The sequence below is a fragment of the Elephantulus edwardii genome, unplaced genomic scaffold, assembly GCF_000299155.1.
Source record: "Elephantulus edwardii isolate Elephantulus edwardi_28Jun2011 unplaced genomic scaffold, EleEdw1.0 scaffold00061, whole genome shotgun sequence".
Taxonomy (NCBI): Eukaryota; Metazoa; Chordata; class Mammalia; order Macroscelidea; family Macroscelididae; genus Elephantulus; species Elephantulus edwardii.
In genome coordinates, this window is record NW_006399811.1 from 443,594 (window position 1) to 464,662 (window position 21,069).

The window sequence follows — 21,069 nt, forward strand, 5'->3', positions numbered from 1 at the left end:
ATGAATATTGGTGTATAAGTCTGCCCCAGTTCTCATTTTCTTGGGATATATTCCAAGCAGTAGAATAGCTGGGTCATAGAGAATTTCTATATTCAACTTTTTTAGGAAATGCCAAACTCTCTTCCAGAATGGTTGTACCATTTTACAATCCAACCAACAGTGTCCAACCACAATAGAATAGATTGAGAAACTATGGTACATTCACACTATGGACTCCTATGCAGCACACAGGAGCAATAATTTTGTAAATCACTACCTAACTTGGGAGGGACTGGAGAGCATTATGCTGAATCCCATAAGGACAAATACTATATAAAACCATTATTGTAGAATGAGTATGAGGATCAAGGGGGGAGCAAAGGGATAAGGATGGACGGGGGAGGTGGAGAGTGGTTAATCGTAGTCTTGCACAATTTGATTGGTGGTGGTGGTGGTGGTGGTGAAAGATATGGGAATGATCCAACATGAAAAGCAACGTATAAGAACTTTTAAAATAAAGTAGTATTAATTAAAGAAAAAAAAAAAGAGTTCCTCTCTTTCCATGTCCCCTCCAACATTTATTACTTACTGTCCTGTTAAAATTTTGTCACTCTTACTGGAGTGAGATGTTATCTCATTGTGGCTTTGATTTGCATCTCTTTTATTGCCATTTCTCTTATTGTCAGTGATGTGGAACATTTTTTAAAATTTATTTTAATGAAAGTTTACAAAGACTTAGACTTTCCAGTCATTCATTGTTATACTTTTCTCCCTCCCACCCCCTCCCCCAATTCACTCTTCTCCTTGAAAAGTAAAAGAAAAACTCTTTCATTGTTATACAATCCCTCCCCTGAAGTCCACTCCACTATGCAGCCTTCACTCTGGACTTCTGTAATGACAAGAATGCCCATTAATTTCTTAATGTGTCTGTTGGGCATTCAAATATCTTCCTCTGTAAAAATTCTTTCCATGTCTTTTGCCCATTTTGTAGTTGTTGTATTCATCTTTTTCTTGTGGAGGCCCCTTCATCTTCTTTTAATGCTTCCTGGATCATTGGAAATTATGCCCATTGCATTCTTTAGTGTCATCCGAGATGCTGGGCTGTACGAGGAGGAATGTGGCATCTGTATTGGTGGAAGAGTCATCAACGTTATGCAGATGACACAACCCTGTTTGCTGAAACTGAGGAGGACCTGAAGTGCTTGCTGCAGAAGGTCAAGGACTGCAGCCTCCTATACAGATTGAAGCCCAACTTCAAGAAAACAAAGATTCTCAGCACTAGGCCAGTTGGCAGCATCAGTATGGATGGTGAATAGATGGAGATAGTTAACAGTTTTAGTTTACTTGGTTCCACAGTCAACACTCTTGGTAACAGCCGTCAGGAAATCAAGAGACGAATTGTATTGGGAAAGGCAGCTGTGAGTGACCTCTTAAGAGTACTGAAGAGCAATGATGTCAGGCTGGAGACTAAAGTGCACCTGATCCGGGCTATAGTCTTTGCAATTGCGTGCTATACATCAGAGAGTTGGACAGTGAATAGGGGTGATAAAAAGAGAATTGATGCCTTTGAGCTTTGGTGCTGGAGAAGAGTGTTGAATATACCATGGACTGCTAGGAGAACAAACAGGTTTGTCCTGGAAAAGGTGGAGCTGGAATGCTCCTTGGAGTCAAGGATTCTGAAGCTTCGTCTGACATACTTTGGGCATATTGCAAGGAGGGACTGATCCTTGGAGAGGGACATCATGTTTGGCAGAGTGGAGGGGTGGCACATGAGAGGAAGACCTTCATTGAGATGGATCGATTCTGTGAGTAGAGAGGTGGGAATGAGTGCATTTGAGGTGGCTGGGTTGGCACAGGATAGAACGGCCTTTAGAGCTCTTGTACTTGGGTCGTTATGAGTCGCAAGTGACTTGATGCCATTTAACAACAACAAAAACAACATTTGAGACATGAATTTTTTCAGTCCTTTCTGTTTGAGAAATGCAAAATGAGTTCTCTATTTTCTAACTCCGCCTCTTTGCCTGTCTCATGATAGATAATACTTTGCTTTTTCTTCTAAAGCTGCCCTTTGTAATCTTTTCATCTGTTTTGTTTCAGTGTTTCTTTCCTGTGTTTGGCCTTTCCATGTTCAAGTTTCAGAGTCTCTTTTTGACTACTTGGTTTTGTCTTGGTCTTTGTCTTGGTAATGACTTACTGAATTCTTCATGGTTAATATCCTTGATGCCACCTCACAACTCATCTGGTCATCAGTCATTAGAGTTCAGGGCCTCAAACCTATTCTTTTTATTTTTAAAAAAAATTATTGTGATTTTAATGAGAGTTTACTGTAAAGTTGCATTTTCATTAATTATTATTGCACATTTCAGCTGCCCTTCCACCTTCCAGTGGGACTAAGAAACTGTAAATCACATGGAAAGAGATTACCCATCTTTCTTGTATGGAGATGCTTGGTAGATTTGAACTAGCAGAGAGACATGGCCTCTGGGTTAGCCACATAATTGGTAGTAATTAGAAATCAGGCTCAACAACATATCTGTAGATGCAGTGGACATGGAGCAGGGTATAGGCTTGTAATTTCCATTGAAGCACTTAGGTACAACCACTGGGTTTCTCTGGAACACAGTAATTGAAAATAAGTTGTTGTTGTTTTGTGTTGTCGAGTTGCTTGCAACTCATAGCGACCCTATGTACAAGAGCCCTAAACCCTGCTCTATCCTGTGCCAACCTCACTGTCTCTGACACACCTACTCCCATTACTCCAATCAGTCCATCTCATCGAGGGTCTTAGTCTCTTGCGCTGTCCCTCCATTCTCCCAAACATGATGTTCCTCTCAAAGGAATGGTCCCTCCTTGCAACATGCCCAAAGTATGTCAGATGAAGCTTCAGAATCCTTGCCTCCAAGGAACAGCCTGGCTTCAGCCTCTCCAGGACAAACCTGTTTGTTCTCCTAGCAGTCCATGGTACATTCAATATGTATATTTGTACATAAATAATATACTCATTTAATAGAATATAAGATGATATATACTTCTATAAATTTTTTTATAGCAGCATGGAAAATTTTTGCCTACAGTATTTACTTAATGATAATACCTCTTCAGTGGAAGAACAGTTGGCAAACAAATGTAGAAAGCATATGTTATTTTCATAAAAATAAAGTCACTCCTCTGGATTACTACATTTTGGTTTAGAAATGTAATTTATTTTGGAGCAGTAGGATGTAATTGCACTGTAGAGTTTTAGATTGATTTTTGAGAGTTTTCTTTCCTCTGTCCCCAGAAATTTCTACACCCAGACCATCTTCTCCAAGTGGACTAACTGAAGAAGATAGTGTTTTATTTAACAAACTGACCTACTTAGGCTGTATGAAGGTTTCTTCTCCACGAAATGAAGTAGAGGCTTTACGGGCAATGGCAACCATGAAATCTTCTAGTCAGTACCCCTTTCCTGTTACTCTGTATGTGCCAAATGTTCCAGAAGGCTCTGTGAGGTGAGCTCTAACTTACTTACCGTTTTCTTTTTAAACCTTCATTATGTTTTTTTGGGTTGTGGTGAGACTGTTAAGTCCTCTACATCTTTCAAAGTAATTTATTCAGAAATGTGTGAAAATAAAACAAATATTTAGCAACAGCAGGGAATTGTTAATATTAATCAATGATTTCAAATGCAAAGATGCCAAGTCTTTAATACAATCCTACATGAATAATAAAGAACCACATGATAAAAAAAAAAAGTGTAGGACTTACTGTGAATTCATTACACTCTGTATGTATGCAAAGTAAATATTGTATTAAGGCTTAAATGGTTTTGCCTTTTTACAAGGGATATTTAGAAAATAGTGCTTAAAATATTACAATAGGCATCAGTGGTAAAAATATTTATTTGCTTACCATTTTTCCCCCCTAAACACAAGTTAAAAAAATCTGTCTTTAGACTCTCATAGTGTTTCAAAAATTATAGTGGTTCTAGATTTTAAGCTAATTATATCAGATTTAAAAAAAAGCAAAATTATATTTTGTTTCAGGTTTACTTAGGAATAATATTGAATATCATCTGAATCCTGAATTACTTTAAGTGATAATATTATTCTCTAATCAGCCTCTAATTATACTTATGATTATATCATAAATCTTTATCATGATTTCACTCATGACTCTGAGGCAATGTGATGGCACATAATAATACCATCAAACATGGTTTGCAGATTCCTACCAAATTTGTAAATTGACAACCTGCTGTTCTGACTTGATCTCTTACCTTATCATTCTTGCCTCCTTCTTACCTTTTCATTAGAATATCAACTCTGTGGAAGTAGATTCTTTATACTTTTATGTTTTTCAGGTTCAATACATAGAGTAGTATTTGGCCCACAGTATGATGCAAATAAATAATCCAGTGGAGGAAATAAGATTAGATGTGTTCTAATTTTACACTGTTGCCTAAAAGTTGATCTAATCTTTTGAGAAAACAAAAAGACCTTTCTGAATTTACCTCTTCCTCTAAAGTTTAGAATGTGGGAAAATGTTAGCTAAATTCTAGTAGCAAGGCAAATATATAAACTTTTGGTTGAAAGAAAAGATATGATAAATTTTCTGTTATTTGGAAACTCCTGAAAATTTAAAATGCTTTTTGATGTTAACTATTTGGTTTGGATATACCAAGCACACCTTAAACAAAGTCTTAGTGTATTTATTTGATTCTCTGTTTGGCGGCTGAAATTTCTACACCCAGATCTCCACCTCTTTTACCTCTCTGTTTACCCGTGTTGTTAGCCTGAAATCCTGATGTCTTGTGTTTTTTAGGTCAGTGTAGAATTTAATGATTTGTAAAACGATTTTTACATGTCAAGAATTAATTTTACTAAGTTAGAGAAGTATTAATTCTCATACTTCACAAGTTGCTTTCACCTCTTAAATTCTTTTGTTGATCCAATCTTTGTGATCACTTTCATCTTTTTTGAGGTAAAGAAGTCTCAGCTGAACAATGAATTGAGGCTTGGAGAAACTTACCGGCACTACCCTGAATACGAATGGATTCTCCAGGGGATGATCTGTACTATCTCTATTGGCATCCCTTTTGTTACACTAGAACAAGATTGGCTTTCAGGGAGAGGTGACAGTGTATAATACAAAGCCAAGTATTTTTGGCTTTGAGAATAAGTAATGTGAGTTAGTTGGATCATAGGAAATATTAAAGTGAAGAAATTATTGAAAGAAAATAATAAATACTTGTGCATTTATTTATAATAATGTAAAGATGATTTGTTTTTATGAAGTGTTAGTACCAGTTTATTTTTTGTGTTTTTAAAGATAATTTTAAGATGATATATACTGATAAAGTAAAACTGTTCACCTTTATTGTTTGTAATATATTACCTCATTTTTCATCACTGCTGTACAGAATTATAGACCAGTCCAGCAATGTGGAGATAGCATCTTTTCCAATCTACAAGGTGCTATTCTGTGTGCGTGGACATGATGGGACTACAGAAAGTGATTGCTTTGCGTTTACAGAGAGTTCCCATGGTTCAGAAGAATTTCAGATACATGTTTTCTCCTGTGAAATTAAAGAGGCAGTAAGTATAATATATTGTACTCAAAAAGAGTAACATAGAAAGATGAGATGAGTTAAAGTAGTATTTTGTAGCCTAATATCCTATCTTGTAAATTAGATGTATGATATATACCATATTGCATACATTTGGAATTTATATATACAGAATGAAAGTTATTTGTTATGGCATGAAATGGAATATGAAAACTGGAGTCTAGTAGGTGTGCATAACTGAAATGGTATTGTAGGCGGTGTACTCCTGTAATAAAAAATTTTTAAAAAGTGTAAAAAAAAAGTGTAATAGAAAAATACTACTTGATGAACTATCTTCCCATTTCACTATGATAATAAGTGGTAAGGCCCTTAAAGGAGGATTTTTTTTTCTCCATTTCTTTTATTATTCTTAAATAGATTGGTCCATGTGATTTTACAAAGTGCCTGTAATGCTACCCCTTTTCCTGCTTGACCTCATACTTGTGTATTGTTTTCAATAAGCTATTCCAGTAAGATTGTTTTCTAGATCTTTGTGATTTTTGCCACTGATTATTGTATGCATTCACTCAGAAGCTGGCTTTTGCTCTGGAGAACTGGCCTCATTAAAAATATAACTGTTCCTATATTGCAGGAATATTAAAGGTACGCTTTTAGTACATTCTTCTTAACAGTTATTAACTGTTGGTTTATTTTGAGACTAGAGAGGGAGTTATAGCTTAATTGATTAATATATACATGGAGACATGACTTTTTAAAAAATAATTCTATATCTTTTAAATTAATCCTGAAGATAAAATTCATTTAAATTAATACTGAAACTTTAGTGCTGGCAACGATTTCAAAGGGATTATTAATTAAGTTTGAATGGAGAATGTAGAAAGAGCAAGGTCTGAGTGGGGGCAGCCACGTCTGACATTTACTAGCTTCATAAAGGAGAACTGTCCACATCAATAGCATCTGCAGCACAAAACCCATTCCATGAGGTTAGTCATGTCCCTTATACTCCTGAACCTCTTTCTATTCTTCTCAACACCGATCTTACTGCTTTACTAGGTCCTTGAGATAGCTCATAGATTGTACAGAACCATATTGGGGAAGTTGAAAGTCTGTAATTCAAGTTAGTAACGAATTATAATCAGGAGAGCCTCCAAAATGTGTTCACTGTTACCTCAGCCTTGAGCTTCACAGTTTTGGACCATTGTTACAAAGTTTTCAGTTTTGCCAGTATTGCCCCCTGCCCCACCCTGTTGTCTAACAAACTTGGGTAAACGTTTTTGCTTAGCTTTGGTTCTGATTGTGGGAGGTAGCAATCAGTCGGCCTCATGCTGGAACTCTGGTCCTCTGCTTCAGCTGCTGTGGCTGTTGCTCTGTCCTCTAGGACGAGTTGCATTCTCTTCCTTCTTCTTTGCTAGTAGAAAGATTTCTTCAAATTCTGATGCTAAATCTGCTCAGTTTATTGGCAAAACTAGCCAATCTCCTGGTGGATTGGTGAGATTAACCATTCTCATTGTGGATAAGCTAGTATGTGTATTCACATATTCCTGCCATCCATTTGGCAAAGTCAGGCAATGGCCAGGAAAGCCATTTTGAATAAGTATTTACCTCCACAGGTAAGCTCTTAGGTATGTTTTATTTAGAAATATAAATAATCAATTTAAAATACAAGAACCAACAGATATTTTACTCTTTGTTTACCATGAATTTGGATAACCATTCTATTAACAGGAGTTACAAGAGTTTATTTCTAGCCACAAAATTGAAATTCATTGTTGTAGCTGAGTGCATGACACTATATGTAAGGGATGTGACATTTCTTATGCCATGTTAATCTGTTTGATTCACACTAAAAAAAGTATGCACAGACAGATAATTTAGACTGTTACCTGTAGAAATTCTTTGTCAGACTTATGTGTTAGAAACTGAATATTTTAAAATATGTTGTTGTTATATGCCATCAAGTTGCCGGTGATTCTTAGCAACCTTAGATACAACAGCTCTGAAGCCTGCCTCATCTTGAGTCAGTCTCATTGACTTTGATTACCTATCCCCATTGCATTAGTTACTGTATTAATCCATGTCATCTGGGGTATTCCTCTCCTGCGCTTTTCCTCTACCCTTCCAACATGATGTTCTTCTCCAAGGATTGGTCGGTCCCTCCTGGCCACAAGGCCCAGAGTACGTGAGATGGATCTTCAAAATCCTAGTCTAAAAAAAAAAAATAAAAAATCCTAGCCTCTGAGGAGAAACTTGGTTTCACCCTTTGTTTTCTTAGTGGTCCATGGTATGTTCAAGACTTCTCTAGCACCACAACTCAAAGTCATCAATTCTTTAAAAAAAAAGTCTTAATAGATATACATATACCTTACATACCGACTTATTGATCAAAAAGCTGCGTTAGAATAAACGAGTATAAATAGGCTAGTGTGTATGTGTAGCACATAGTAGACTGTAAATAGAAATGTGTTGAAAGAATATATTTGAGTGTGTGTGTATGTTTGTTTGCACGATTTCCGATCCTTACAAACTCCACTGCAAAGGTAGAGCATATGGTAGAGTCCTGGCCTTTCATGTTGGCAGCCATCATTTCATCTCTCTGTGGTTTCTGGACCATTGGACCTCAACAGCAAGGAAAAAGGACTTTCTAGAATTGATAACTTGCCTCGGAGAGAGCTAGAAACATTACTGCAGAAGCACACTTAAAGAGACCTGGCTGCAAGCCTTTTCAATGACTGTGATGGTATGAATTCTTCTCTTATTGGGTTACAGCATTCACTTGTTGGAGAAGGGGGAAGATGTTATTGCTTGTTAGGATGTATAAATTCAGTAGTGGGCAAGACTGTTAAAAATTCTTGGTCAAACTATTTTAGATATAGTTTTAAATAGCATTAATTACATTTATCAAGAGCAATGTTTAGTGCATTTTGGGCTATAAGAAAACAAGGTCAATGCATGACATAACTTTTTTAGAAAAAGTGTAATTTTGAAAGTGTTACCTTTCAAGGTAATGGTGGAAAATTTGTCATAAAAAAAAAAGAAATACAATCAGGTCATTAAACTTTATTATGAGATATTATGTCTCTTGCCACTGAGTCCTGATTTATGGTGACCTCATATTACAGAGTAAAGCACTCTTCATAAGCTTTTAGGTTTATGATTTGCTGGAAGCAGATCACCAACCCTCTCTTCCAGGTTACTCTGGGCAGTTCCAGATTATCAATGTTTTGTATAATGGTCATCATTTGTAGCATCCAGGGCTTCACATGAAAAATTTAAAAAACCTCATTACTCTGAGTTGACTCTGACTCATGCTGATCCCATGAGTGGAAACTGCCTCATAGAGTTTGCCTTCTCATTATCTTTATGGCATTAAGGCCCCAGGCTCTTCTTTTGTGGTTTATCTCTGGGTGGATTCAAACTGCCACCTTTGTTGGAAGCAAGAATGGCGAAATTACATTTTACATAGTTTGTACATGTTAGGCTTAGATTAGTTAATGAATGCCCAGCAAGTTGATGCCTACTTGATTCTGACTCTTAGCAATCTCATAGATTAGAGTAGAACAGTCCTTAGGATTTCCAGGGCAGGCAAGTGGAAGCAGACTGCCACTTTTTTCTGAGGAGCAGCTTTTAGGTTTGAATGTCAGCTTTTTTATTAACAGCACAGAGCATAACCACTACACTACTTTAGGCCTTTTGCATTACTCAAGGCCTTCCTTAAATAAGAAGACTTGAAACCAACATCACTATTATGAAGTTACTTTTGACTCATCGCAACTCTATAGGACAGAGTAGAACTGCCCCATAGGATTTTTGAGACTATAAATCTTTGTAGGAGCAGACTGACCATCTTTCTCCCATAGCATGGTTGGTGGTTAGAGTCGTGGACATTTTGGTTGACAGAAAAATGCTTAAACCCCTATACGACCAGGACCTAGTATAGACAGAAAACTTTTGCCAGGTGCTGTGCCAAACATATGTTGGGTGTTCATATTTCCATTATTGACAATAACTTTTTTAGACTAGAAGGTTTAAGTTGCTGTTCACTTGAGAAATCCTAGTTTATTCTGTAGTCTAGGCATGTTATTAACAGGACTATCTTGTGCTCTCAAAAGGGTTCTAGCTTGGATGATAAACTGTATAGACACTTGTTTATCCTGAGGATAAGGAAATGCATGATAGAGCTGCATTTCAAACTGAAGTGTTGGTCTCTGAAGAGTCATGTTATTTTCAATAACAGTTTCTCCATCCATTGTTTAAGTTATAATAACCATCTGCAAGTTTTTGTTTTTTAATCTGTCAGCTATATGCCTGGCATTTTAGATACCTTTTGTATTTTACCCATGCTTTATGCAAAAAAAGTCCAACACATATTTTTTGCTCTCCCCTCAGAAAATAATTGATCTTTTAATGAATTTGAGGGTTACATTTACTGGCAGTCATGTTACAAAGTTCCGAGGTGTTCCCTTTTTTGTGGTGAAGGACAACTTTTGTCCTTTATATTTTAGTACCATTTAATGGGTACAGGTAGATTGCACATGTGGCTCAGGCATAGATATCAGAAGTTCTTTGTTGCTTGAGAGCTACTGAGTAGTATTGCCACTCATTTGTTTTCTGTTTGTTTTTTTTTTTAATAGGATCCCTGTATCAAATCTGAAGAGATTTGACAGTTAAAGGAAGCTATTCAGACATATGGTCAGGATAGACCAGCTTTTGGGAAAAGACATCATGTTGGGAAAGGTGAAAGGTCAGAGAAAGAGAAGAAGACCCTAAGCAAAATGGATTGCCACAGCGACTGTCACAGTGGGCTCGAGCATGTCAGAAATCTTGAGGATGGTGTAGGATAGGGCAAGGTTCAGAGCTGTTGTTCATAAGGTCACTACGAGTTGTAGTCAACTTGTTGGCTCATAATAACAACAACAATATGTAAGGGGTCTTCTCATAAGGGGAAGCAGCATGGCTATCACTTCTGTTACTGCAGAGATCTTATTTCACTTTAAAGCCCATAAGCAACAGAAACCAAAGGTCTTGGAAGAGAATGCCAGTGAGGGGTAAGCTTTGTTTCACACCAGTTAAAACGGATTAAGTGTTTCCTTTGGGGCACTTTTGGGGAAATGAGCCAGCAGTATGGTGGGTGCTGGTGATCTTCATACAGAGAAGGGATGTGCTAAACTTCCATTGAAGAATGGTTTACCAAAGCACAATACTGGAAAGTGTAGTGAAAGTAGACAAGGAGGCACCTATTCTTTGTTGTATCTTTATGAATCTGTTGTACAAAACTGTTTGTAGTGATTGAAAAAAGGTTTAGTTCACTTTCTTTGAGATTTTATTTCTCTTAGTCATTTTTTCAAATTGAATTTTTAAAATCGTTGTTTTAATATACTTGTTATTATTACTAGCAGATTCTGTTTTATATTTTATTTTTTATTATTAGTATATTTACAAAATTTGAATAGATTGTTTTGCAGACCAGATTCTTCCAGTTTCCTCACACCCCTCATTAAATTGTACAACCCCATGATTAATCTACCCCTCTCCTCTGCACATCCTCATCCCTCTGCTTCCACTCTCCCCGCGCTGGTTCCTCATGCTCATTCTACAATAATGATTTTATACAATATTTGTCCTTGTGGGACAGAGTCAGTTCACTCAGCATAATGGTCTCCAGTCCCTTTCAAGCTAGGTAATAATTTACAAAATCATTGCTCTTGAGTGCCACCACATAGTATTCCATTTTATGAATGTACCGTAATTTCTTAATCCATTCGATTGTATTTGGTAATACCGACTCAGACAAGAGTCTCATAACAAAAGTTTACAGAATACTTCTGGGCCTCCACAAGAAAAAGACTGATAACCCAATTACAAAATGGGTAAAAGACACAAAAAGAATTTTCACAGAGGAAGATATTTGAATGATCAACAGACTCATGAAGAAATGCTCCAAATCACTGGCAATAAGAGAGATGCAAATCAAAACCACAATGAGGTACCATCTCACTCCAGTAAGAGTGGCAAAGTTTAACAGCAAGTAATAAATGTTGGAGAGGATGTGGCAAGAAAGGAACTCTTATACATTGTTGGTGAGATTGTAAAATGTTACAGCAATTCTGGAAGGCAGTTTAGTGTTTCCTCAAAAAGCTGAACATAGACATTCCATATGACCCAAGTATTCCACTGCTTGGAATATACCCAGAGAAAATGAAAACTGAGACACAAATGGAGGCTTGTACACCAATGTTCATAGCAGCATTATTCACCATCACAAGAACATCTTTTACATTTTAGAAGCATACTTCTAATCATCTGGTGGTAAAGGCATTTAGAGGTATTTAATGATAAATATAAAGGGTATCAACAGGAAGACATATTCTTAATGCATTGGTTTTTCTTTGAATTATTCATATGTCACTTTATAAAACAATAATCTTATTCCTTACATAAGGAAGATAATATTTCTTAGTATTTATTTATTTTATATTTTCTTTTGGAAACCAAACCAGAAATTGTTTTATTATACTGTCTTTAATTAAGTTGGTTTTTAAAATTATCTTTATAAGTTGATTTTTATAATAGAAAAGATCTTAGATGATACATTTAAGATCCTGTCTATAAAAATTAAACTGTTGGTAAATTTTTAACACGTAATTTTTCAGAAATGACTTTTCTACATACATTTTCTTTTTAAAAAAATATGTACAAGGTTTGTCTATTTAAAATTAGCTGAGAAAAGGAAGTGTCCTCAGTGCTATGGACATTTTTTTGGTTCATTTTTTTTTTTTTAAATTTTAATGAAAGCTTACAGAAACTTTGGATTTCCATTCATTCATTTTTTTGTGTGTGCACACTTTCCTCCCAGCCCCACCCCGTTTGATTTTCTCTTTAAGAGTAAAAAAAAATTCTTTTATTATTATGCAATCCTCCCCACTCTGACACCCCCCCACCCCCCACTTCCCCCCAGTCTGCTCCACTATGCAGCTTTCATTCTGGACTCTTGTCATGACATAATACATAATCATATATTTCTCCTAAATAGTTTTCTCTCTCATTTATTTCAATGCAGTATACATTATTTATCCCCTCTTAGTTTCCCTGCCAACCTCGATGTCAGTCCCACTTTACAACAGTGGCACTATGCAGCATTTGTCCTTTTGTGACTGAGATATTACACTCAGCATAATGTCCTCCAGGGTCACCCATTTTTTATGCTATTTCATAAGTTCTTTGTTTTTCATTGCAGCATAGTATTCCATATATACCAGAACTCTATCCATTAGTTTGTTGTTTAGGTTGTTTCTAACTTTTTGCTATTGTGAACAAAGCATCAGTAAACATGAGTGTGCATATATCTGCTTAGGTGGCAGTTATGGTTTCTTTAGGGTATATTCCCAGTAGTGGAATTTCTGGGTCAAATGGTATTTCTATTTCCAACTTTTTGAGAAAGCACCATACTGCCTTCCACAGTGGTTGCACCATTTTATACTCCCACCAACAGTGAATAAGGGTTCCAGTTTCTCCACAGCCTTGCCAGCATTTGTTGTTTGCTGCTCTGTTGAATTTTGCTATTCTTACTGGGGTAAGGTAATATTTCGCATAGTTTTGATTTGTGTTTCTCTTAGAGCTAGGGATTTTGAACACTTCGTGCGTTTCTTGGCCATCTGAATGTCTTCTTTGGTGAATTGTCTGTTCATATCCTGTCCCCATTTTTCAATTGCATTGTTTACACTTGTGGTGGTGCTCGAGTATTCTATAAATTCTAAGTAAATAAGTCCCTTATCAGACATGTCATTGTCAAATATTTTTCCCAGCCTGTGGCTTCCCTTTTTACTCTGTTGGAGAAGTTTTTGAATGTGCAAAGGGATTTTATTCTTTGAAGGTCCCATTCATCTATTTTATCCTCTCCAGGTTGTAGGTTTTTCAGAATGCTTGGAGCACTGTTTATGTTGTGGATAGTCCTTGGTTTTAGTCTTAGGTCCTTGTTCCACTTTGAGTTAGTTTTTGTGTATGGAGTGAGGTATGGCTCTTGCTTGAGGTTTTTTACAGATAGTTTACCGATTTTGTCAGCATCATTTGTTAAAAAGGCTGTCATTTCCCCCCTTAACTGATTTCATGTCCTTGTCAAAAATCAGTTGCCATAGGTAGATGGGCTGATCTCTGGGTTCTCAGTTCTATTCCATTGATCTATGTGTCTGTCATTGTACCAGTACCATGCTGTCTTGACCACTACGGCTACACAGAGTTTCTTTGATGAATTTTCTTTGGCACATAAAGTTTGTAAAAAATGAAATTATCTTTAATCAATGTTTGTGAAAAAGTTTTATATTGGATAATTTCGCCAGAAAGTTTTGTTAATAAATATCGGTGTTATGTAATAGCATTTTGAAGACTGTAATGTATATATTTGAGAATTTAGAAAATTTTTCAATAAAAAGAAAACAAATGTTATATAACAATTCACTGGAGTTAAGGTGTGTTTCTCCTTCTAGAGATTAGCATATGCCCTCCTCTTCTTTTCTTACTTCTTAAAACAAACAAACAAACTAAATAATACAGTTTTATGTAAAATTTAGTGCTTTCTGTCATTACTACTTTCTGGGAAAAAATTGTGTTGTATTTTTTTTGTCAACACACTCTTGCCTTCTACAAAGAAAGTATCTATTTTAGATAATCTGTTTTGTTTTTAATGGTAGGACATATAGAAAAATGTTTGTTAAAGTATATAATTTAATATTCTTTGCATAGTATAACAGATTATTCAATATATTCCAAAAACTATAGATAGTAATAATTATTGTTTCCAATGCCAGTCCACCTGAAAAAGAATTGGATTTTAACCTCTTCACAGATGCTAGAGTTCACAGTGATTTTAAACTTTTGATGGAAATAGTAACTTGTAAGATATTATTAGTGTTAAAATAGATTCAGTGTGACATATGAAATCAGTATATTGTTCTTTCCTCCCAAATTAGAGATTGGAATTTATTTGCTTTTCCCCCCACTTTGACTATATTTATTAACCTTTAGAAATTTCTTCTCCATGCCATTCACTATAGATTATGACTCATTCGTTCATTTTTGTATGACCTTCTGGTGGGACAAAAGTGCTAATCAGCTCTGATCCAAATTTATTATTATCCAGTTGATTGTAACTAATATAAATCTTAATACAGAGAACTGCTCCCATCATATTTTCAAGGCCATAAATTTTTACGGTAGTAGATTTTCACATTTTTCCCCACAAAATGGTTGATGAGTTTGTACTGCTGGTCTTTTTGTTAATGAGAAGACTTTTAAACTATTGTACCACTAAGATTCCTGCTCTGAAACAAATGCACATGAAATCAAATAATTAGGAGAAATAGGAGGGAAAATTATGTGAATGTACAAAGATTCTCACCACTAGGCGAGTTGGCAACAGCGTGATAGCATGGCAAAGAGAATAAGATTGTTAACAGCTTCAGCTCTCTTAGCTCTGCAGTCGACATATTGGTACCAGCATCCAGGAAATTAAAGGCAAATTGCACTACAGAAGTTTTCTGTCAGGGACCTCTCCAGAGTACTGAAGAACAGTGATGCCAGTCTAGAGACTTAGGGGCACCTGATCCAGGCCATGGTCTTTGCAATTACTTGATTTGCATCAGAGAGTTGGACATTAACTAAAGATGATAGAAGAAGAATCAGTGCTTTTGAATTGTGATGCTGAAGAGTATTGAATATACCGTGGACTGCTAAAAGAACAAATAAATTAATCTTGGAGAGGGTGAAATCAGGCTGCTCCTTGGAGGCAAGGATTTTGAACCTCTGTCTGACATACTTTGGGCATATTGCAAGGAGGGACCAGTCCTTGGAGAGGGATAGAGAAGGAGAGGAAGACCCTAGATGAGATGGACTGATTCAGTGACTGGGGTAATGGGGACAGTTGTGTCAGAGTCAGTGAAGTTGGCTCAAGATAGAGCAGGCTTCAGAGCTGTTGTACATAGGGTCATGATGAGTGGCAAATGACTTGACTGCACATAATAACAACATTCTCTTTTTACACACACTGCATTTGAAAAAAAAATACAGTGAAGTTGACTATATGAAAATTAAACTTTGAACATCATATTTTATTCAGTGACAAGGGGTGGGAAATACTCCAAAATCATAAAATAGTTGCAAATCCCAAGAAACTTTCCCTTGCAGACATAACCTTACACATTGTATTCTCCCCCCGCCCCCACACACTAAATTGCTGTGTTAAGTTCAGTAATTGTCCATTTAAGGCTAACGTTATCTCTGCTGTTGGTTATTCTATCTAGCCCGAGAACATTCAGTACATGTATATTAGAATGCCAGAGTCCGGTTAACTGCTTTATCCCCTGCATCTAGAATAGTACTTTTGCACACAGCAGTTGGAAAAAAATTTGTTAAATGCATGAGTGAATTTGTTATTATCTTAATTTTATAACATTTGAGGCCTACAATTAAAATTCTTTTCAATCCTTTGCTGTTTCTTTGTTCTTACTCATTTGTAATTAGTAGTAAAGTAATACAGTAACAGCAAAATATTTTAACATTTTTATGAACTTTTTGAAGCAAACTACTACTGAAGTTGAACTTTAATAGATCAGGTAGCATTCATACCCAATTGTTTAAAAATATTAATCAGTTCTTTAATAGATTGTTCATTTGTATTGGGAAAAAATTAAGAAAATCATTGACCAGTGAATATATTTATAGAATTGGAAGTTGAACCATGTGTGTGTCTGTTTAAGTATGTGTATGTTAGAGAAGATTTATGAAGAATATATAGGAGAGGAGAAAAAAAAGGAAATTTCACAGATTCTATTTTTGATGAGCATGTTCTTGTTTCAAGTTAATCATAGTACTAATAATATAATTCTGTGAATTTACTCACTCATTGCTGTTGATTTGGAATAGTCATATAACTGATTCTCCAGAAAATTTTCAGAAACTGTAAAATTGCATCGAAGGAGATTGCCCGTCTTTCTCCCACTGCGTGGCTAGTGAATTTGAACTGCCTGAGAGGCATCACCTTTGGATTAGAAGCGCAACTCTATATTTTAGGAATTGTTGCTATGTGCCATTGAGTTGGAACTGAACAATATCTGGACCCTCCAGAGGGTTTTCAGAAGCAATAATTGCACAAGAGGAGATTGTACTTCTCCTGTGTAACAGCTGGTGGGTTTGAACAGCATGCCTTTTGATTGCAATGCAGATTCCTGTGAATGTTATGTGCCATCAAGTTGGACCTGATCCATAGGTGACCCTCCAGCAGGTTTTCAGAGGCAGTAATCATACAGGAGGAGATTGCCCATTCTTCTCCCCAAAAGGAGAACTGGTGTACACATCCCTGTGGGATTGCAGCACAGATTCTCACCAGTGGACTTTATCTAAAGATTTGTTAATATGTAGCACAATTTTTACTTGTACCTGCTGTTAAGTGAAATATTGAAAATATGTCTTCTGTCTAGCATTCTTTCTTATTTGTTTTTATTATTAATCTAAAAGGTACCAAAGGGTAGTTTAAGAGATTGGAAGCTCTTTTGTGCTCTAGGCAAATATATTTGAGATAGTATGGTACTTCTTTTAGAACTAAGGATTAAAAGAACTCGAAGACTGTGAAATTTAAGAGTACTTTTTCACTTTAAGGGATGATGAGTATGAACCATATATAAGAAAATACTGTCACTAGGTAGCTGTGCTAATTAGAAAAGATAATATATTTTAAATTTGCACTAATTCTGGAAATACTGCAACACATTTTATGCTACTGTAACATTTGAGTATAGCCCTTGAAGCCCGGGAAATCATGTTGCTATGTTGCTTATTGCTAAAATTAGTATATTAGTATTTGCTTTGTTCAGGGCCCCAGTAGTCCTCTAAAACTGTGGACTTGGGCTAAAACTTTGTTTGCTAGCATTATTTTAGCATTATCTTGGGATTAATTTGTTATGATATTACATTGTATATTTTGAAGCCAAATAAAATGTATAAATATTTCTCTTCTTCTGTGACTTTAAATTAGTTCAATATATTTATTTAACTTTTAAATGTTGAGGGTTATAAAAAACATAAGACAGAGGTATTTGAAAGATAGCTCCTCCTTTTTTTAAAAAAAAACAACAACACAGCAACAAAGAATTGTCTCTCCTTGTAGTTACTATTCCTAAATATGGATGCAGCTGAATTTATTTATATAACCTAGTCAGGCATGTTTCACAGAGTTTTATTCTCTTTTTCCTTTACTTTCCATGATAGTCATTGATAGGAGGGAGCTAGTCAAATTCTGTTAGGAGCCAGTCTCCTGAGAAGCCCTCATTAAGCATTCTAGTCCTAGGTTGGCTACTTAATAGTTACAAGGTGTGTGGAAATGTTTTGAGCCCCACTTAAACAGGAGCTGTGGTGGCCTAGTGAGGAGGGAGTTGCTCTGCTGATCCAAAAGTGGCGCCTCTGGTTTGAATCCACCAGTAGCTCTGCAGGAGGAAGATGGGCTATCTCATTCTGTGCAGTTTATACCCCTTGAAAACATGCTAAGTGTCAACTAGGAATTGGTTCCAATTCAGCAGTGATAGTTGAGTTGGAATTTGATATATTTGTAAGAAATTATTGCAGATACCTGCTAGGCCTACTTTTAAGATTATTACATGATTGAATAAGATAAAATATAAATAAAGTTTGTAAACAAAAAAGCTTTGTAGATGTAAAGAATTGTTATTGAGTGATGAAAGTAATAACACTCAAATTCTCAAGGAAATACCATATGCTTTGTATGACATAGGAGAGACTTCAGCTTGTCCGTGTTCAGGGGAGAAATTGCTTTAACAACAAACATATTACTTGCTCTATAGTATAATTTTTCCTGAACAAATGATATGCATAATATGACTAAATCCAAGAATAACAAAGTAGTTTCTTTGAAGAGAATATTTTCTTTTCATTAGCTACTATCTGATAATGATTTCAAAGAACAAAACATTTATATTTAAGAAGTGAGCTGTTCTGATATTGCTAGTTCAGATCTTTGATGTACTTTTATAATGAGACAAGTTCTAACTCATCACTTTACCAATTTACTGTCCTTCTGGTTGGTTCTTACCTACCTGCCTTCCTTTGGTCTCAGGATAATAGTTACCCTCAGTTGCATATCCTAAATCATAGTTCTTTTATGGTATTTGATATTTATATAAATTTAGATATGCTTTTTATAGATAGCAGTAGAAGTTTGAAAACAGACCTTACCTTTAAACTTGTTTCCATAGAATAAAGTGATATCTTTTATGAAAGAAAAAAAAATTTCAACGTCAATTTTTTTATCAATTTGTTTAGCAGTATTTACTCTCTTGTATTTCACACTTAAAATTTTTGGCAGTAATGATTTAGTGTTATGATGGTCTGTGTTTTATCATGGGACTTCTGGTGACACAGTCCATAGGGAGCTGTGATGCTAACCAAAGATGGTGCCTCTCTGGTGGTTCAAGTCCATGACTGGCTCAAGTGAGGAAGATGGACAAGCTTTTCCTCGTGATTACAGTCTCTAGAAATCCACTGGAGGGTCAGTTATGCATTGGTTCTGACTTGATGGCAGTGATTTTGTGCTTCTCCCCTGCCTTTGTATTTTATAATATGTAAGCTTGCCTAATTTTCTTTAACATAAGTGATGAAAATAATAGCCATGCTAAGTAACTAATATATGTTTAGACTATATCTGCTAACGAAAATTGTGGCCATAGTGAATTAGACCTTTCAAAATTAGAAGGAGGGGGTATGAAGAGGCAGTTGAAACCTTTGTGTAATTGGATTTTAATTGTTACTCTTTTAGGTAAGCAGAATTTTATATAGTTTCTGTACAGCATTCAAACGTTCTTCTAGACAAGTACCTGATGTTAAAGATTCAGTTATACCTACCCCTGACAGTGATGTGTTTACCTTCAGCGTCTCATTGGAAGTGAAAGAGGATGATGGCAAAGGAAACTTCAGGTGAGGATCCTTTGAAGAGAATAAAAATTTGACGTTTTGAAATATTGGCTAATGTAAAGATCTTTATATATATAAAGATCTTTACATTAGCCAATATTTCAAAACGTCAAATTTTTATTCTCTTCAAAGGATCCTCACCTGAAGTTTCCTTTGCCATCATCCTCTTTCACTTCCAATGAGACGCTGAAGGTAAACACATCACTGTCAGGGGTAGGTATAACTGAATCTTTAACATCAGGTACTTGTCTAGAAGAACGTTTGAATGCTGTACAGAAACTATATAAAATTCTGCTTACCTAAAAGAGTAACAATTAAAATCCAATTACACAAAGGTTTCAACTGCCTCTTCATACCCCCTCCTTCTAATTTTGAAAGGTCTAATTCACTATGGCCACAATTTTCGTTAGCAGATATAGTCTAAACATATATTAGTTACTTAGCATGGCTATTATTTTCATCACTTATGTTAAAGAAAATTAGGCAAGCTTACATATTATAAAATACAAAGGCAGGGGAGAAGCACAAAATCACTGCCATCAAGTCAGAACCAATGCATAACTGACCCTCCAGTGGATTTCTAGAGACTGTAATCACGAGGAAAAGCTTGTCCATCTTCCTCACTTGAGCCAGTCATGGACTTGAACCACCAGAGAGGCACCATCTTTGGTTAGCATCACAGCTCCCTATGGACTGTGTCACCAGAAGTCCCATGATAAAACACAGACCATCATAACACTAAATCATTACTGCCAAAAATTTTAAGTGTGAAATACAAGAGAGTAAATACTGCTAAACAAATTGATAAAAAAATTGACGTTGAAATTTTTTTTTCTTTCATAAAAGATATCACTTTATTCTATGGAAACAAGTTTAAAGGTAAGGTCTGTTTTCAAACTTCTACTGCTATCTATAAAAAGCATATCTAAATTTATATAAATATCAAATACCATAAAAGAACTATGATTTAGGATATGCAACTGAGGGTAACTATTATCCTGAGACCAAAGGAAGGCAGGTAGGTAAGAACCAACCAGAAGGACAGTAAATTGGTAAAGTGATGAGTTAGAACTTGTCTCATTATAAAAGTACATCAAAGATCTGAACTAGCAATATCAGAACAGCTCACTTCTTAAATATAAATGTTTTGTTCTTTGAAATCATTATCAGATAGTAGCTAATGAAAAGAAAATATTCTCTTCAAAGAAACTACTTTGTTATTCTTGGATTTAGTCATATTATGCATATCATTTGTTCAGGAAAAATTATACTATAGAGCAAGTAATATGTTTGTTGTTAAAGCAATTTCTCCCCTGAACACGGACAAGCTGAAGTCTCTCCTATGTCATACAAAGCATATGGTATTTCCTTGAGAATTTGAGTGTTATTACTTTCATCACTCAATAACAATTCTTTACATCTACAAAGCTTTTTTGTTTACAAACTTTATTTATATTTTATCTTATTCAATCATGTAATAATCTTAAAAGTAGGCCTAGCAGGTATCTGCAATAATTTCTTACAAATATATCAAATTCCAACTCAACTATCACTGCTGAATTGGAACCAAT

General features: G+C 35.5%; 1 protein-coding gene across 2 annotated transcripts in view; it reads left to right on the top strand.

The window, feature by feature from the left end:
* Positions 1–21,069, top strand: part of RABGAP1L (RAB GTPase activating protein 1-like) — a 966,320-nt gene that overhangs the window by 10,342 nt on the left and 934,909 nt on the right. For both annotated transcript variants that reach the window (XM_006887704.1, XM_006887703.1), the window contains exons 3-5: positions 3,260–3,470; positions 5,381–5,555; positions 19,344–19,501. In XM_006887704.1, coding sequence (XP_006887766.1) covers positions 3,260–3,470; positions 5,381–5,555; positions 19,344–19,501 — 544 coding nt within the window. The remainder of the gene's footprint in view (positions 1–3,259; positions 3,471–5,380; positions 5,556–19,343; positions 19,502–21,069) is intronic.